Raw genomic sequence first — 18574 nt, 5'->3', positions numbered from 1 at the left:
ACCAGAAAGATAGGGAATCACCAACTTCTCTTCTCTTGTTTCTGTCTGCCTACCCCAGGCCTTTATTGATATTGATTCAGTTATAGGTTTTAGTTTCCTAAAGAAGAAAACCAAATTAGAGAACTGGCATTTCTGTCTTAAAGAAGTAAAAAGTAACACCAGTGAGGGGAGAAAGGGGGATTCATTCTATGTCGAAAAAAAAAAAATCTCTTGCTCTCAACAGGAGATAATCCAGCTTCTCCTTAGCTATTATTTCATAAATTAATAATTTCTTAAAATCATAATCCAAAGAATTTATCTATTACAAGAAAAATTCAAGTGTAAAAAAGGAAATAAATTAGTTAAGCCTTGTAAACAATTGTCCATTTTAGCTATATATCTTTTTAAAAAGGTTTCTCTGTATAGCAAATCAGACAGTACAAGGCACACCTTACACATCAGAACCCAGAATAAGACCCATACACACGCCTTCTTCACACTGTTGGCTGGCCTAACTGTGCTGAGGGCACTGGGGTCACACACCCATCCTCTGCTCATCTCCTGACCATCTGGAAGTCCAAAATGTGCTCTTTCCATTAAATTGCTTTGTGCTATTTTGTTGTGTGATGTGACTTCAGCCTTCTCAATGTTAGTCTCCTCAGATGTTTTCCACAAAGCTTCCTGGGAAAAGGCCAGTTTTCCCATTACGTTGTAACGTGCCTTTGAACCAGCCATCTTCTCGCTTTTTATGGACAAACACGATATCTCCTTCTTTAAGTTCAAGTTCTGCCTCACTCTGAGGAGGATAGGAAACTACCACCCTGTGCCTAGAAAAGAGAGATATATTTTAGTTAAAGCCACTCAAAGTAGTGAAAAAAAAAAGGTACACTATTGGTCTACAGAGCATTAAACATAAACAGAATAGAAAATAACAGAAGTTTATAACATCTGTAAAACAACTCAAAATACAACGACTCTCTGCTTCGTAGAGACTTGATTTTAATAGAGTTGACATGTGTGTAACAGCCCATTATCGATGAGACTGGTTTATCTGAGTGACCTGTACAGCAAAAGCTATTCTTGTCCCTTTCCATTGTTTGTATCTTGTCCATACAGAAAATTTTATTCCGTTTCCTAGGAGGAAATGCCCTGTCCTTCCCTCTTCTCCAAGAAGAAAGGAATGAATTCATTTGATTGGTGAGATTAGGAGAAGTGGTTGACTAGATGGATTCAGTCCTCTCTGAACTCCCTGCCTCTAGGCTGAGTGGCTTCTGCTCTGCTTCTGCTTGTAAGCACGGATTGATCAAGGGCCAGGGGGGTCAGGCCTGCCTTCTAGAAGTGAGTCTGGAAGTCCATCTCTCTGTGTCCCTTACTTTGGGGCTTGACATGGATGAGGCAGCAATTCTAAGGCAGTTCATCTGCCTTACATACCCAAATTCTCCTTCAGGCAGGCTGTCCTACGGTCTAGACAAGGAGGGAAGGACAATGACCACAAATTCAATCCAACACCACCAGTAACGAGGCTGATACCCATTTGTCTGACAACTGTGTCTGTTTCTTTATTGGTTCTCAACTCAGATATTAGTAGGAAAAGGGATAATTATCAGTTAAAACCCCAAGAAGCCTTGTTGGTTTAATATTATCTTCCTTCTTCCTTTATCCTTAGTCTCCTTGTGCAAAATTATGATTAGCTGCCATGAAAGCCAGATGGAGGCTTTGAGCCCCATATTCTTTTATTTTTTCCAGCGTTACTTCACTCCTTTACTCTCTCTTGCTTTTTCCAACCAAGGCAGAGGAAGGGGGGAGGGTGGTATGTGGTAGTCAACCTCCAAGATGACCCCAGTGACCCTTGCCTCCTGGTATTCAAACTCTTGTGTAGTCTTCCCCCACAATGCATGGGGATGATCTGTGTGACCAATAAAATACTGTGAAAGTAACTGCGTGATTTCTGAGTCTAGGTCATAAAAGGCCTTGTAGCTTCTACATTAGTTTCTCTTGGATCTCTGAAGAAAATGAGCTGCCGCATTGTGAGAAAACTCAGCATCCCTATAGAGAGGAGAACATGGTGAGTAACCTAAGTTTCTTTCTAAAAACCCAACTAGCCAACAGTGATGTCAGGAAGCCACCTTGGAAGGGACTCCTCTAGCCCTGGTCAAGCCTTTACAGGACTACAGCTGAGGCTGATATCTGGATTGCAACCTCAGTAAATATCCCAAGCCAGAACCACCCAGAAAACCCACTCCCAAGTTCCCAGCCCACAGAAGCTGTGAGGAAATAAATGTTTATTGTTGTTTTAGGCCACTCAATTTTGGAGGTAATGTGTTACATAACAACAGATAACTAAAAAAATGTGAACATATATTTTTCTCCATTTGCTGTTATGCAGTATTCAATCATAAAGGTGATTTTAAGTTTCTACTTTCGTTTGGTTCTTAAAGTCAGAAAATAAGTTCAGAGCCTCACAAGACCCACTCTTGACTGTAAGTAAAGAATGGTATGGCTTAAATAATGATAGTCATAACAAATTCTATAGAACTGCCCCTAAACTATGAAACCCATCAGAGACTAGCCCTTTCAGAAGATTGCTAGCTTCATCAATCTCCTCTCATAAAAACTAGAATCCACTCTCATTAAGAAGGACCCCAGCAAGAGCCCCAGACTATTACTCTATAAAAAAAGGCATCTCTGCAAAAGTCAAATGGCTTCCCCAAACAATTCCTGAGCTACTCTGGGCACATGAACCAAATTATCCTCCAAGGTCTGAAACAAAGTATAGCATAGAGGCTAATTTATTATTTTTCTTCCTTCCTTCCTTCCTTCCTTCCTTCCTTCCTTCCTTCCTTCCTTCCTTCCTTCCTTCCTTGTTTGTTTTTGAGAGAGAGAGAGAGATGGCCCAAGTGAATGAGTGAGGGGCAGAGAGAAAAAGGAGAGAAAGAGAGGGAGAGAAAGAGAGGGAGAGAGGAGAGAGAGAGAGAAGCAGTGCTCACCCGAAGCGGGACTTGAACTCATGAACCATGAGATCATGACCTGAGCCAAAGTCAGATGCTTAACTGACTGGACCACCTTGGTGACTTATTATTTCTAAGAAACGTTCATTTAATTCAAACATGAGTTAACATGTTGAACGCACTGAACCCACCAGGTTCAGGGTTCAATCAAGCATGCCCACACAGGTGCTGTGTACTAAGCTTGGGTCTAAGGGCTGACATAGACTTAAAGGTCATTTAGAGCAGTTTAACTTTGGGCTAATTATCTCTGCTCTCTCAGCCTCAGTTTCCTCATCTGTAGGAAAAGGTTGTAGTAACTTAAACAGGTATTTCCATGTAATGGAGTAAGATTATGAATGGGATGCTCTTAAGTGGTTTCTGTTACATAGTTTACACCCAAAATGCAAGCTCCCATTGTGATCACGTGGCTCAGGCAATAGCAGGCGGGGGTCTGTGCTTCAAGGAGGTGAAGAATGGACCAGGAAGTCACTGGTCACCTCTATCCAGGAAACAGACTCAGGCCACAGTCTGAAGAACTGCCTGATAATGAGACATGACACTTTAGAATGATAAAGTTAGGTTTTGGAATCTCTTATCTGATATCATTAAAAGCAGGACAAATAATTTCATTATAGACTTATCTGAAGAAGGGTTTCAGATGAAAAGATTTCTCAAGTCGGATGCAAACATGTTAAAAATCCACGTGGAAAGCAATGTAATAAGTTGCCATTTGGGGGAAGTTAAAATTTGAGCAAAGCTTTGTAATTCTGGAAAAAGGCATACAGGTGACTCAAATCATATTCAGAGTAGATCTTTCATGAAATGTATTCCCCATCGGTTCTCTGGGAGATGCCTTAAAGGTGAAATGGAACAAAAATAGTTCTTGAAAAACTTGAAGTGAATTAGATTAATATTTGCATTTTATAAAATGCACTAAACCAATTTCGTCAAAAAATTTTTTGAACTACAACTGCTGCTGGGCTAAGAACATAATCTTCCTGCCAAGTTCCCAGTGGGAGCAAATTTTCATTGCAAAGTTATAAACCTCTGGGGGGCGGAATGAGAAACCCTGTGCATAATGGAAAGTGTGACACAGCCCTGATGTATGAAGGCTACCAGGTGCCGCGGTAACAGACTCTACTTAGAAATCTTCCAGCTAGGATCCTGGCCTCGAGCCTTGCAGTTTGCACACAGATTTCTAACATAGACTCCTAAGGCCAGATTCTGGGCGCAAATGGCCAACTATGTCAGGCATGGAAAGTAGAATGTTTACAGACCAACAGACACATATAAGGCACAGCTGCAGAAGCCCTTCACATCTGTTCCTCCACCCTCCGCCTCGCTTGGATTATGCTTATCTGAGTAGGGCTTTTGGGAAATTCTGAACCTCAGGAATCAAAGACCCCTCTCCCATGACATCCATGGGACCTGGTAATAATCCCACTTTCAAAATCTGCACCCCATCTACTCCTCTTCATCGTCACTGCTGCCATCCTGGTGGACAAACTCATGACGTTCACCCGGTCAAATAATCTACCTGCCCTCCCTGCCTGTATTTCTTCCTGCCTCCATTCCATTCTACGCAGATCCAACAGACCCATTTTCTTAACTGGCAATTCTGCTTGTAGTTATCTATCCCTCAAAAATCGTAACTGGCTTCCAACGCCTGTGAGGAAGGTTAATCCTCAGCCTGGCATATAAAGCCCTCAATGATTTGACCCTCATCTCTCTACCTATTGCTGCTATTATCTCCACGAGTGTGCCAAATATGCCTCTACACCTGAATGTGCCCTCCAAATATGGCTTCTACCTCTCCGTTCCTTGGTTCATGTGGTTTCTTCCACTGGGAACTCCCCGTGATGACGCCTCTGCCCATCCACACCTGATTAGCCTCCCACAGCCTGGCTCTAGTTTGCCCCTGCAAAATCTTGTCTAGCCCGTGGCTGGAAGTAATTTCATGCTTGCTCAGGTCCCAGAGGCCTCATGTACATTTCTTACGGCACTTAGCACGGTTTACATTGCACTGTTACCATCTGCATCCCTGTCTCATTCATCTTCCCAGACCATACGCTGCTTGAGGGGGAGAAGATGGTAAATTCACTTTACGTGCCTCATACCACTTAGCATAATTCGTGATAATTCTTTTTTTTTCCATGGTAATTCTGAGTAAGTGTGCTGAATGACAAAAGAAAAGGCACAATGTATAGAAAACTATTTTTAAAAAGATGCAAAGCTCCTTAAAAGGAATGTAATTTGACAAATGCTACAACACGGATGGGCCTTGAGAACATCATGCTAAGTGAAATAAGCCACACACAATAGGACAAATATCATACAATTCCACGTACGAGGCACCCAGAAGAGTCAAACCCACCGAGACAGAAAAGTAGAGTGGTGGTTGTCATGTGCTGCCAGTAGAGGGAATGGGGACTTACTGTTTAACAGGCGCTGAGTTTCAGTTTGGAATAACGCAAAACTTTTGCAAATGCACAGTGGTGATGGTTATTCAACAATGTGAATGTACTTAATGTCACTGAATTTTACCTTAAAAAATGGTAAACTTTATGTATATTTTACCACAATTTAAAAATAAATGAATAGGGGCGCGTCCGACTTCGGCTCAGTTGAGTGTCCGACTTTGGCTCAGGTCATGATCTCAAGGTCTGTAAGTTCGAGCCCCACGTCAGGCTCTGTGCTGACAGCTCAGAGCCTGGAGCCTGCTTCAGATTCTGTGTCTCCCTCTCTCTCTGCCCCTCCCTCGCTCATGCTCTCTCTTTCTCTCTGTCAAAAATAAATAAACATTAAAAAAAAATAAATGAATAAGTGAGTGAATAAAAAATAATGGAAAGAGTAGGGGAAAATAAAAAGAAAAATGAAAAAACATGGAAAGCTGAGTGGTCACTTGGCTGTTGTAAAAGTATCCCTTTGAACAGAGACCCAGGGGACAGTGTGAGGTGTATAGCAGGGCTCACAGACTTGGCCACGAATGGGTCTCTGCCTGTTGGTAGCTTTGTGACCCTGTCTGTGACAGTCACCAGAATTGAAGAAACAGGCTTGCTATACAAAGCAGCCCCATCCACATCCCACTGCCCATCTTCCCACCTCAGGCTATGGTGTTCCAGCTTCCACCTAAATGAGCACTTGCAATCTTTCATTTGTATAGATTTTCTATTTCCTTTATTTTTCTGGCCTCTCATGCATTCTCTGCAATTCATACATTTTTTGTTTGTTTGTTTCTAATCTCTCGTGGTATCAGCCCAAATTGGACCCCCTGTGGCTCTGGGAGGCACTCTATCCATCACCCTAGTCTGGGTAAGTAACCTTCACTGCTTTCTGCCAGTTGCTACAGCAATCTAATATCCAATTAAGTATTTCACTGGCAAAACCATACTAGCTCGCTTTGTAGCTTTGCTTGAAGTCCAAGTAAATTATGTCCATTGCTTCACCCGGTGGGTTCATTGTCACTGACTCAAATTAATCATGCTGGTGAAACCCGACTGACTTTCTGTAAATCTATCTCTATCCAATTTGTGTGTTTCCAAGTGTTCTAGCTTAATCCCTGATCAAAGATCACAGGTTCTTTTCCAATTTAAGAGATGGGCTTATAGGTATGTGGTTATCAGTTTAATTCCTAAACTTCAAAATACACAGAGATGATGTGCCATGTCTCCTTAAGCCCTTATCTGTCTATGCTGTTTTAGTAGGAAAAAAAAGAAAAGCCTGTCACATATACTTTCTTTTACTGCCATTCCTTCTGAAATATTTCTACTTCCTCTTTGCAATTTCCTAATTATTTTTTCTCCATTATCTAAAATAGAGTCAAAAATATCTGTTCTGTTATTTCTGCTGTCATCAATTATACATGTTCTGCTTCCAGGATGTAGCATTTCTTGCTTGTTTTCCTCAGCCTCTCTAACAAACACAAAAGAATCCTTTTGTTCCTCAGAGAATTGTCTCAGCTGACACCACAGCCGTCAACACACCTCAAGGTTCATCCCTTCTTACTGTGAGATTGCTTAAGTCCTTGTATCACGTGAATGCTTCTTCCCATTGAAGGGCTGCCCTAGTCACATTCTTTTACTTTAGATTTATGGGACAGAGCCATGGTTTGAGGGGAAATTTTATGCTTGTTCTCGTTATACTCTGCTCTCATACGGCACCAATACAATACAATGAGAACTACTTCTATGAAATTCTATCAGGAAAAATTCTACCAGAAGAACCCCAGGCTTCTGCACTTTGCCAGAGCAGGAGTTGTTGCTATTTAGGTTGTGAATCAAGGAATCTAAGATCCTGAAATACTTTCTGAATCATAGAGATGTTAAAGTTAATCTTCCCTCCATTTTTAGTACTAAGTACTTTTAATTGTGTTAAAAATTTTGAAATATCAAAACAGGTAATCCCTAAACGGCATACTTGGTAGTTTCCTACTAACCAAAAACTTTCATTCCCAGTGGATAATAGGATGTTTTCCTATACTGTTTCCACACCTTTTTCCTACTGTTTTTATAGCCAGTCGGACCTAAGAACACAAGTTAAATAAATACCATCACCATCAGTGTATGAAGGCAACAGGGTGGTGAAAAGTTGGTCAGGCTGGCTATAATATTTAATATTCTGTTGAACATATGGATTATAAAAATATAAACTTGAGCAGAAATCTTCTCCAAAGACCCCTTTTCTACTTGTAAAAATGGAAATGGTTATATGAAAAACCTGCCAGAGAATTCCAGAGTGCCCATGCCCATCTGTTCCATCATTAAATTCTCCATGTTCCCTATGTGATGTGCATCCCCGGCTCCCTGGACCACCATCACCTGTCTGCATTAGCGATTTCTCCCTTTCAGATGCACTGAACAGCAGGAGCCTGCTGTTAGAAATGAGCTCCTCTAAGAGGAAAGGGCAGGAATGCAGAAGCCACAGAGATTGAGGACATCTGGCAACTGAAAAGGAATGCATAATGGGGGAGGGAGGCAGCAGTGCCAGAGCCAGTGCCTAGGGAGAGGCTGGGCAAAATGAACGATCGCTCAGAACAGTCACACAAACACCACAAATGACAGGGAAAAGAGGAGAGAGACTCAGGGTATGAAGGAAAAACTGCAGATCGATGCCTGGGGGTGGGGACGAAAGAAGGAGCCTTTGTGACCAAAAGAAAGTAAACAAGTCCCTGGACTAACTCCAGGGACAGAAGCCCTATCCCTGGAAAGCGGAGTATTACTGCAGGAAAAAAGGCTGACTCTCAGAATAAAGGATTAAGTGAATGCAGGACAAAATTTCAAAGCTTTACTAAGAGCACAACAGATGAGAGGGAAAGATAGAATGATTTTATTTGTGGGGGAGGAACACTTTTCAGAGTACTGTCTCATTTCAAAACTGGTTTTATAAGGATTAGACCTATGTAAAGCTATTTCACCTCACTATGAAAATATATAATAAATTGTGTACTTTGTACTTAGTGCACGTAGGCTGTTTAAAGTTTCTTCTTGTCCAGCTTATTTTTTGATAATTCAAATTACACGAATGAAGGCCTCAAATTTTGTGGGTACAGATGTCCATCTGAAATACAGATTTGTAAATTTAAGTCATTGGAATGTGTAACAGTTTATAGTAAGACTTCAAATCAGTAACTGAAAATGAGACCTACACTGTAACACCTCCACAAATCAGAAATTTGATTTATAAAATGCAGGTACAGAAGGAATAAAGCTTATAGAAACAATAAAACAGATGGCACTTTTAAAAACAAATGTTTATATATTTATGCATTATGTGAAAACAGTCCACTATTTTAGTGTACTTCATGATGTTTTCCTGGCCAACCACCGGTGCTTCATTTCTAATTCATATAATCCTAGCAGATAGTTGTCTTGCTAAATATATAGTTTCTCCTAACATATTCCTAGAACCCCACTGGTTGTATCAAACAGAACTACTCCCGTGTGTAATCATGATTCAAGGCCAGAATCAGTAACACAAGGCCCCTCATTCCGAGTGGAACCCAACCAACTCAGTGTCAGGAGGGGGAGTCAGGTCTCTCAGAACTTAGGCATACTCTCCTAGCTCAGAAAGAATAAAAAGAGAATTCTCTTGGTTGGCAGAATTCTCCAGCTGCTTTACAACCAGCAGGTACTTATGTAAATGTTTAATAAAAAAGGCAAAGGATGAAAGGAGGGAGCAAAAGCTGGCGATGGAAGAGAAGCAAGAAGGAAGTAGATGCGAACCAAGTTCCAGGGATTAACACATTTCATCTGGTTACAATTCTGGAGGGGATGTCTGGAGAAAATAAAAAGAGGGCTGGAGGCCTAACCCATGTAAGGAGCACAGCAAATGGTACAAGAAGGCCAGTGCTTGCCTGTTACTACAAATTCAGTTAAAATGAATTTGGAGGATGTGGAAAAATATCCTCATGTTGGAATAAATATTCCAGCACAAAGCTTGTTTGCATTTCTTCGTTTCTCCGGGAACGACAGTGAACTCACCTCTCACAAACCACAGGCCTAGACTCATTCATGACAGGGCCCAGGGATGAACATGGCTGACGAGGAGGTGGAGCGATGGGTACAGCGGAGTCCAGGGAGCTAGTCTTCCGATGAAGAGCGTCCTGGGCCACAGCAGCAGCCACGGCCACAGCGGGGGCCGGGCAGTCCCCATCGGCAGGGCAGGAGCCGGCCCTGCCGTGGGCGCCCCCTAGAGGCAGCTCAGGTCCCACTGCTCCCTGCAGAGGCAACTCCCCGCCACCCAGCTCCACTTCCAGGGTGGGTGAGGCTGGTGGAGATGCTCGGGGCTTACGTTTAGTGGACGCGCCAGAAAGCAACTTCAACAAACCCTTTTTCTCTTTCTAGGAAAAAAAAAAGTACATTAATTAGAGATGGATGGTACTGTTGTTATTGTAATCGATAGGGTGCTAGTTTTCTATTTTTGGTTTGATTTTTTTTTTTTTTTTTTTTAAGATTTGTATTTTTAAGTAATTTCTACACCCAACGGTGAGGCTCTACCTCACAACCCTGAGATGGGGAGACTCATGCTCTACCGACTGAGCCAGCCAGGTGCCACTGGTTTGGTCTTTTAAGATTCATTTCTATGGATATTTGGTTATTTATGATCTAGCTCCCAATTCCTTCCTGTATGATGTTAACCTGACATTTGGTTGTCTTTCCTCTCCCTTTCTGCCTGCATGTTTGTGCTTGTATGACACTCCACTGTTCATCTTCTACTGAGGCAGAAGTAGATAAAAAAGTAAAGCAAAAAAAAAAAAAAAAAAACTCACCAAGTCACATCTCTGGCTTGGTGAAGACAGAAGTAGACATTTTAGGACAAAATGGAAATTTCTGATTATGGATTTAATTTCTTGAGATTATGCCTATACTGCCTCTAATTCTTATGTGCTGAACTAAACATTACTCTCCATCCATAGAGCATTTTACTCTCCATCCATAGACTTGATTCTTATCATTTATGGAGAGTAATGTCTTGATCAGGGTTAAGGACTAAAACAGTTCTCAGATGTCACCACCATGAGGAAATTTAATAAGCCAATAATGACAGAAGTCAAACCATTTCTATTGTGCAAGAATATCTTGGATTAGAAAGCCAAAACAACTCCACAAAATTTTAAATAAAGCTGCAGTATAATCAAAAACATTTTTATGTCTCTTTGCAGGCAAAAGTAGGAAAAAATTTTTCCCCAGCATCTTTCTCCACAAAAACCATCTCTAGAATCTCTTGTCTCTTTTGACACTCTTGTTCCTTGGACTGCTAGGAAAACCAGACCTAGAGCTAGGTTTTCTTCATTTCCAAACCCTGTGTCAATGTTCTTTCTGACAACCAAGCATAGACAACAATCATTTCACGTTGTTTTACTAAGATGTCAATGACATCACCAAGTCATCTGAATGGAAACATTTCAGAGGGAAATAATTCTTCAGAAAACTATAGGCAATCTGGAATCACTAAGGTCCACTAATAGAGAAATAGAATTATGAGGGGCCCACATGGAGATAGAACCCTGAGGAATTTTTCTTGAGAATATGAGTTAGTTCATACTCCATAAAAATCCCTTGGGGAAAAGGGTCTGAATCCATAAAAACACAGATCCATTAGAGACAGAATGGCAGGAAAAAGGAAGAGACAAAAGTAATGATTTAGCCAGATGACGATAAAGCATTCCAGGGAAAAAGAATCCCAGGAAACTGCAGGCCCCATTTAGAGAATACTGTTCACAGTATGAACCAACCCATGGGTTGGAAACGGGGGACAGGGAAAGATGGTGGGAGCGCTGAAGTCATCTCTGTACAGCTCAACGCAGGCTGGAGATGAGCAGAGCCAGACACTGAATCCACACCCCCCTTCTCCCCATCCCAGCCTGAGGAAGGTTCTTTGGCATTTTTCTTCAAGGCCTGGCCTTAACTCACCTTGCAGGTTTTTGCTTCATTTATTTAGCTTCTCATTTCCCAAGGGGCTACTAATACATTCCAATAAACGACCCTATAAACTTGGACTACCTGCTTGATGCCTGGACCCCATCCACCCAGTGCCTAATGCAAAGATGCATCTATTGAGCCAAGAGGCCAAGACTGAAAGAGACTGAGATGGGGGAGGAAGGGAGATGATTTAGTGAGTCCCAGGGCTAAAAGAATAAGAGAGGACATTTTGTAATTCTCAAATCATACAATGTGCGGTGAAGTGGGCCGAACAAACACCTGCCAAAGCCACAGCTATACTTCTTTAAGGGAGCCTGAGGTCTGGAGGGCCGAAAAATGAGCTGAGAAAAAATAACGTCTACACTTCTATGGGGGCAGTCAGCCACAACTTCCAGCTATTCCTGCCATGATGGAAGAAAGCACGCTCTAATCCCTGGACCCCCCACAGATCCACTGAGAACATCAAGTCCAGCGGTAAATTACAATCTCAGCAAGCCACAGCTACAGATGTTTCTTAAAAGCTCAGTTCTGGGCACTCAGAAAAATTCAGTTAACTGAATGGTGCTCAGGGAACAGCCTCTAAAGTGATTAAGAAGAAAGATGACTTGGTTCATCTAAAATGATTAAACACATTAAATACAGCTTGCTTTAATGACTTCTAAGAGATATGTTATCATCATCAGCTGATGCCGACTACCCACTGAGCAGAAGGCAGAGGATTAGGTGTTGTGACAGGGTGTGGGGGTACGGGGTGGGGGTACTAACAAGGAAAAGATGCTGCCCTAGTTCCACCCAAGTGTGCTTTTAATACCATATTTTCATGTTTTCTATGTTAGCAGAACAGTGTGCCGCTGGAGAGAGATAATTCTGCAAACACAGACACTTATCATCTAAGGGTGCCTTTGTTTTATTCAGATTCCAACAGCAGAAATGAAAATTATAGATGAATTAATAAGGACTACACTTCAGCAATTTTTCAAATGTAGTGTTAACATGCATGAAAAAGGGACATATCTTTGAACATGAACCTTAATAATTCTTCTCCTGTGGGTTTTTCAAGAAATTATTCCTAGATGGAATAATGTTTTTATACCCATAATCTTCTCTTCAGAAGATCAACTATTTGGTTCAGAAAATAATTGCCAGATGATGAGAAAGAGTAATTTCTACACGTAAAAATAATTTCTGAACATCACTAAATAGCTTTCCATTAGTCATATCATGGAGGATGAATACAAAATGGGAAACCTCGAGTTCTCCTTATCAAGCAAAAATAAATTTGATTTGAGCAACTCACGCAGCTGAAAACATTCTACCCACTGAATCTTCTTTATTCCTCTCCTTGCCTTCAGATGTACAAAGAAAGAAGCAAAAGATAAATACTCTTCCAGGACACTGTCATCAAATATCTACAGTCATATTCCCAACAATCAGTCACTATTCTTAGATAAGGCATCTCCAAAGCTTAATTCATATGATTGTCTAATAATAATCACTCACTCTTTCAACAAATATTAACTGAATGTCAAATATGAACCAACAACGCGTGAGGTTCTGGGAATACAAGAGTGAATAAGACAATAAGGGGTTCACGTTCTCTAGCAGAGACATAGACATGGCTATAAAACAGGTGCTCTGCAGAAAAATAAAGCAGGGTAAGAGGAGAGTGAATGACCAGGGGTGCTGAGATAGGGAGCTCAGGAAGGGCTTTTAAATTTTTTTAATTTTTATTTTCAAATTATTATTATTTTTTAAGTAGGTACCACACCCAACATGGGGCTTGAACGCAAAACCCTGAGATCAAGTCACTTGCAGTACCGACTGAGCCAGCCAGGCACCCAGGAAAGGCTTCTTTAAAGAAGTGAATGGTGGGGCGCCTAGGTGGCTCAGAAGGTTAAGCGTCCGACTCCAGCTCAGGTCATGATCTCGCAGTTTGTGAGTTCAAGCCCCGCATCGGGCTCTGTGCTGGAAGCTCGGAGTCTGGAGCCTGCTTCAGATTCTGTGTCTCCCTCTCTCTCTGCCCCTCCCCCACTCACACTCTGTCTCTCTCTCTCTCTCTCTCTCAAAAATAAATAAACATTAAAAAAATAATAAAGAAGTGAATGGAGATGGGGAAAGGCCATGTGAAATCTGATGATCAAACACCACTGGGTTCAAGAATCTTGTTAAATGCTTTTATAAAGATTTCCCCATTTATTCCTCACACTCACCTGATGCGACAGGAATCAGTAGTATTCCCATTGCCATTATTCTCTATGCTTGCCTACAATCATACTGCTAGTAAGGGGTGGAAGTGGGATAACCCGGCCTTTGCTCTTCTCTTCTGAGAGTTCGGCACAGGCAACAACTCTAGAAGCACATCTACTCCATGGAGTGATAAGAGCAGATATGTTTGCTTACGGGTTGTACAACCTAAGAGTCACTCTGAAACTGTGTGCACATCTGCACTGTCCACAGCTGGTCTGGATCCCAGCTGCTAGCACGGGCAGGAATGTGACTCCGATCACTTAACATGGACAATAACTTCTCTGTGAGAAAATGAAATGGCAAAGCTCACAGACCAACTTGGTTTGGACAGTGAAATAAGAACTGGGAGGAAGGAAAATCATGCGAGCAAAGAAAGTGATCAGTAGGGACTTTAGGACAGTGTTCAGAACAGAAGAAAACAGGTATTTATTTATTTATTTATTATTTTTTTAAGATTTTATTTTTAAGTAATCTCTATACCCAACATGGGGCTCCAACTTATAATCCTGAGATCAAGAGTCACATGCTCTTCTGACTGAATCAGCCAGATGCCCCAAAAATGGCTATTGAAAAACTAGATGGGGATGCCTAGGTGGCTCAATTGGTTAAGTGTCCAACTCTTGATTTCACCTCAGGTCATGATCTCTCTTCCTGAGATGGAGCCTGCCTCAGGCTCTGCGCTGGCAGTGCAGATCCTGCTTAGGATTCTCCCTCTCCCCTTCTCTTGCTCGCAAAATAAAAAAAATTAATAAAAATTAAAATAAAAACTGGATGGACCCTCTGCTTAAAAAAACCAAGAATAAGAGCAAAGGTCCTCAAACAGCGAATTGTTTGAAGACCTGTGCTTGGCTCCTTAAGGAAAGGAGTCAGTAGGACTTTGGGGGTGGGATGTTTGTGGTACTAAATGTTGACCTTTTTGTGGCCCGCATGTAGAAATGTCACCTCTTAGGAACAAATCCAGAATATGGGAAAGGGCATGAGAACCAATACCTACTTCTGCTAATTGGTAAAGGAAATAAATGAATATGTCAGAGAAAACTTATACTATGAAGGTAGGGGAAGGAAATGGAAGCATGTGGGAGTATAAAGTGGTGCCTCAGAGATGGTTTCTTCTCTTTTACTATGTGATGGTTAAAATTGTAAAATTAATTAAACCATTAGAGATTTAATTAGAGGCCATTAGGACTGAGGTGATTCTAAAGCCCTAGCAGCTCCCTTAGCAAACCAAACCCTAAGCCTGTAAACACCTCAAAACCTATAAGGACATCAAAACCTATAAGGACAACCAATCACAAACAGCCAACTGGGCTTTCCCCAAATAAGGCAACCACTTAAATTACAGCCAGTCAAATAACTTCCTTGCTCTGTTTTGTGTGTCCTTTACATAATTTTTGCCCCTGGTTCCTTGATAGAGTGGGTGCTGCCTGATTTGAATATGTTTTTACTCAAACTCTTAGAATTTTTAGTATGTGTCAGTATGTTTTCTAACAAAACTTAGAGAATATAAGAACAACCAATAATTGGTGCTGGAAAAAAAGATTTTATTTTCTGGATAGAAGCTTAATGTACCAAAATAATATTTACTGTATTTTGGTATATGAGGGGGAAAAAAGCATATATACACCATAGTATTAATGGCTACCTTTGATATCTTAGATCATACATAGGTGTTCTATTTGGATATTTAGACTTTCTCTCACTTTTAAATAAATATGTATTTTTTAACAATTTTATAATAAGAAAACACAACATTGTGTGTGTGTGCATGTATACATACATACACATGAGCATCTCATAAGGATTGGGAAACACATCTGCCTGGAGACTAGCTACTCAAATAATGAAGCCTTTAAATTGAATATGAAGTTAGAAAAATGTTCAGATAAAGCTGTTAAACTGATAACTGTAGAAGACATAGGGGATCTCATAGAAAGAAGAATAACAATGACAGAAAGGCCCAGGATTTCAAACAAGAAGTAACTGAGATGATGTTTGGAAATCTATTATAGTTTCAGATGCTTATTTATCAAACCACAGAATGCAGTTACCAGACAAAAATGAGCCAGAGGGGGAAAAAAACACTTTTTTTTTTAAGTCAAGGACAAAAATCACACTTCTGAGACTTTGTGAGATAAGAATTCCAAATAAAATAGTGTTCAAAAAGAATAACTCAGTTAGGAGAGGGGCTGCAATAGTCCTGTGTGCACATCAAAAAGTTGTATGTCTCTGTGGAACATCAGTGGTAGGTAGCTCACTGCAGACGATTTACACATAGAGAAAAGGACAGGGAAATCGACAAGCTATCGTTTGGCAGATATACCACACACTATCTAAAGAGTTTAAGTAAATGGATGATGCTGATCACAAAATGATGAAAGAAGATGGAGATAACAAGGGAATTGTCAAATATCTAGATAGTTGTTGGAAGTCTCAACAAAAACTAGGATCTCTATAAACTTAGAATCTCTGATAGACATTTTTCTTGAATTGTTCATAATTTAATCTCACATTGGATCTAATTCTGATCAACTGGGGGAACAGTAGAGACAGGTAGGAGTGGAGTGGTTTGGATGGTGGACAGAAATATTGAAAACTTCGAAGTAAGCACCCAAAGAGAAGTTGGCTATAGTCAGATTTGAACTCTAAAGTTTAAAAGAACTGATTTTAAAAGTTCAGAGAAAATATATGCATGACCTGAAACTCAAAAGGAAAGATACTTCAAGAGCAATGGGCGGGCTCTCCAGAATGATATTCTAACCATACAACTGTAAATTATCTGAGCAGATGAAAATGTGGAGACATCTAAAGGCACTAGTGTGATCTCCCAGAGAGCAGACTAATGGGCTCAAATTTTTAAAGGACTCAGTACAAAAAGATCAAGAGAAGTGACCATAAGAAAGAACATATCATGGCCCATAACAGCTTAAACTTGAAAAAAAAGGGGGGGGGGGTGGATAACCTTAAAGTTATGTTTGAAACAAGAACAGGAAAAATATAGACCTGCTGTTTGAGATGGATGGTGGTTCTCAGAAGGTATGAAGAAAGAGAAGGATAATCTTCAGACTAGAAAGAACAAATGCTGACAGGAGGGAAATGAGTGTAGATATTGGGGTTTAGAGATTTAATAATTATGTGCCAGGATGAATCACCCCAGCATACAGAGAAAATTCACAGCTGAAATGCAACTGTTCTTTTCATAAAATGCAAATAATCTTTGACAGATCCTGATGAGCCTGAGATCAGGTCAACTCAAAAGGTCAAGAAGGGCATGTGTAATCCTAATTTTCAAAAAGAATACAACAATGTTCTTTGCTGACTGTCTGGAAAATTCTAGAACAGTGTATTAAATGAAAGGAACACTGAGGAAGAGACTCCTCTAGGAGACCCTTGCTAACATGAGTAACAGCTGAAATGATGGGGAGACTGGGGAATAGTTTGGATGGGAGAATGCAAAAGACCTCTGGATTTTGACAGGCATCTCATAAGTTCTCCCATGATATCCTTATAGACATGATGGAGGAGTATAGACTAAATGACACTTGAATCATGTTAATTATGGAATTACTGATTTTATATCAACCAGGAGAATTCTCCCTGGTGGATCCGGAATACTAAATGAGGTAGTAGATTTAGGAAGGAAAATTTATAATCTGTGACATAAGTAACAGTGACAAAAACTTCAGGAATGTAGCCTTAAAAAAATAAGATAATTCTTAAATAAGTCAAGGCATCATATAGAAAGGAGATCAATACTTTCTGTGTAGCTCCTCAAAATAAAGAGAATGGAATGGCACACTTTGGAGCTAGGATACTCAAGGTCAAATAAGGTGTCCAAACAGAGACCAGTGGCCATTTGTCAAGGATAGGAACTCAGCAGAATAGCCCATTAGGTCCTGTATTAGTTGCTGCTATAACGAATTACCATAAACTTTGTGGTAAAAATCAAGTCTTAAAATTAAGGTGTCAGTAGGGCTGCATCCCTTACAGAAGCCCTACTGAAGAATCTGTTTCCTTGCCTTTTCCAGATTCTAGAAGCTTCTTGCATTTTTTGGCTTGTGGCTCCCTCCCTGAATCACTGATCTCTGCTTCTGATGCCACATTTCTTCTGGACCTGATCCCCCTGCCTCCCTTTCAGTAAGATCCATGTGATTTTACGGGGTTCACCCAGATAATGTAGAATAATCCCCTCATCTCAATTAAACCTTTAATTTAGTCATATGTATAAAATCCCATTTGCCACACAAGAAAACACATTCTCAAAATTCAGGGATTAAGTTATGGACGTCTTTGGGGAGCCATTATTCTCTCTGGCACAGGTCCCTTTCAAGCCTCAGATTTAATGAATTCTTTCCTGGGAGGGCAGAAGCTGAACAGTCTGTTAGTGACAAGGGCCCTGAGACACACTGTCCTAAAACCTTAAATTCTAAAGTACAAAACAATTCTTTAAAGATCTTGACAAAGTTGAACATGTCAGCTTGAGTACAAGTTTAATGTAGTTAATTATAAACACTGAACAGATACCAATCTTTTTCAAAAATGTTCATGTTAACCTAACAATTAAATATTAACTTTTTAGTAGGCTGTAAAGTTTATTTCCTTATAAACTCCTATTTACAGGCTTACCTAACCATTTAAATAGAGCGACATACAATACCACTGAACCAGGTGGCTCAGAGTTTATGATTAGCCTAGAGCTTCCCAGAACCTGGCTAGAGCTTTAGGAGAAAATGCATGAAATACTGAAGAAAATACAATATTTTCCTCAGGTTGTCACTTCATCTGATTATAGTACAATTATCCAGACTTTGTTATCCCTCTTAACATTTCTGTTCACATTCAATCACCATCAATTTCCTTTGCCTCCAACCACCTGTCTCCAAACCCAACCATAGGTTAGTCTTTCAAACACAGCTTTCCATTTATATTTTCTTTGAAATTCAG

The 18574-nt window shown here is 40.5% G+C and overlaps 1 protein-coding gene across 2 annotated transcripts in view; it reads right to left on the bottom strand.

Annotated features, from left to right (window-relative positions):
• Positions 1–498: 498 nt before the first annotated feature.
• Positions 499–18574, bottom strand: part of SH3RF1 (SH3 domain containing ring finger 1) — a 178993-nt gene continuing 160917 nt past the window's right edge. For both annotated transcript variants that reach the window (XM_086703899.1, XM_086703900.1), the window contains 2 exons: positions 9446–9804; positions 499–806 (listed from right to left, as the gene is read on the bottom strand). In XM_086703899.1, the coding sequence (XP_086560025.1) occupies positions 638–806; positions 9446–9804 (528 nt within the window). In that variant the 3' untranslated portion in view covers positions 499–637. The remainder of the gene's footprint in view (positions 807–9445; positions 9805–18574) is intronic.

Source organism: Puma concolor, chromosome B1 (assembly GCF_028749965.1).
Source record: "Puma concolor isolate L17-30 chromosome B1, mPumCon1.1.hap2, whole genome shotgun sequence".
In the NCBI taxonomy this organism is placed as follows: Eukaryota; Metazoa; Chordata; class Mammalia; order Carnivora; family Felidae; genus Puma; species Puma concolor.
Note: the sequence above shows the minus strand (reverse complement) of the source record. Positions and strands in the feature narration are given on the sequence as shown.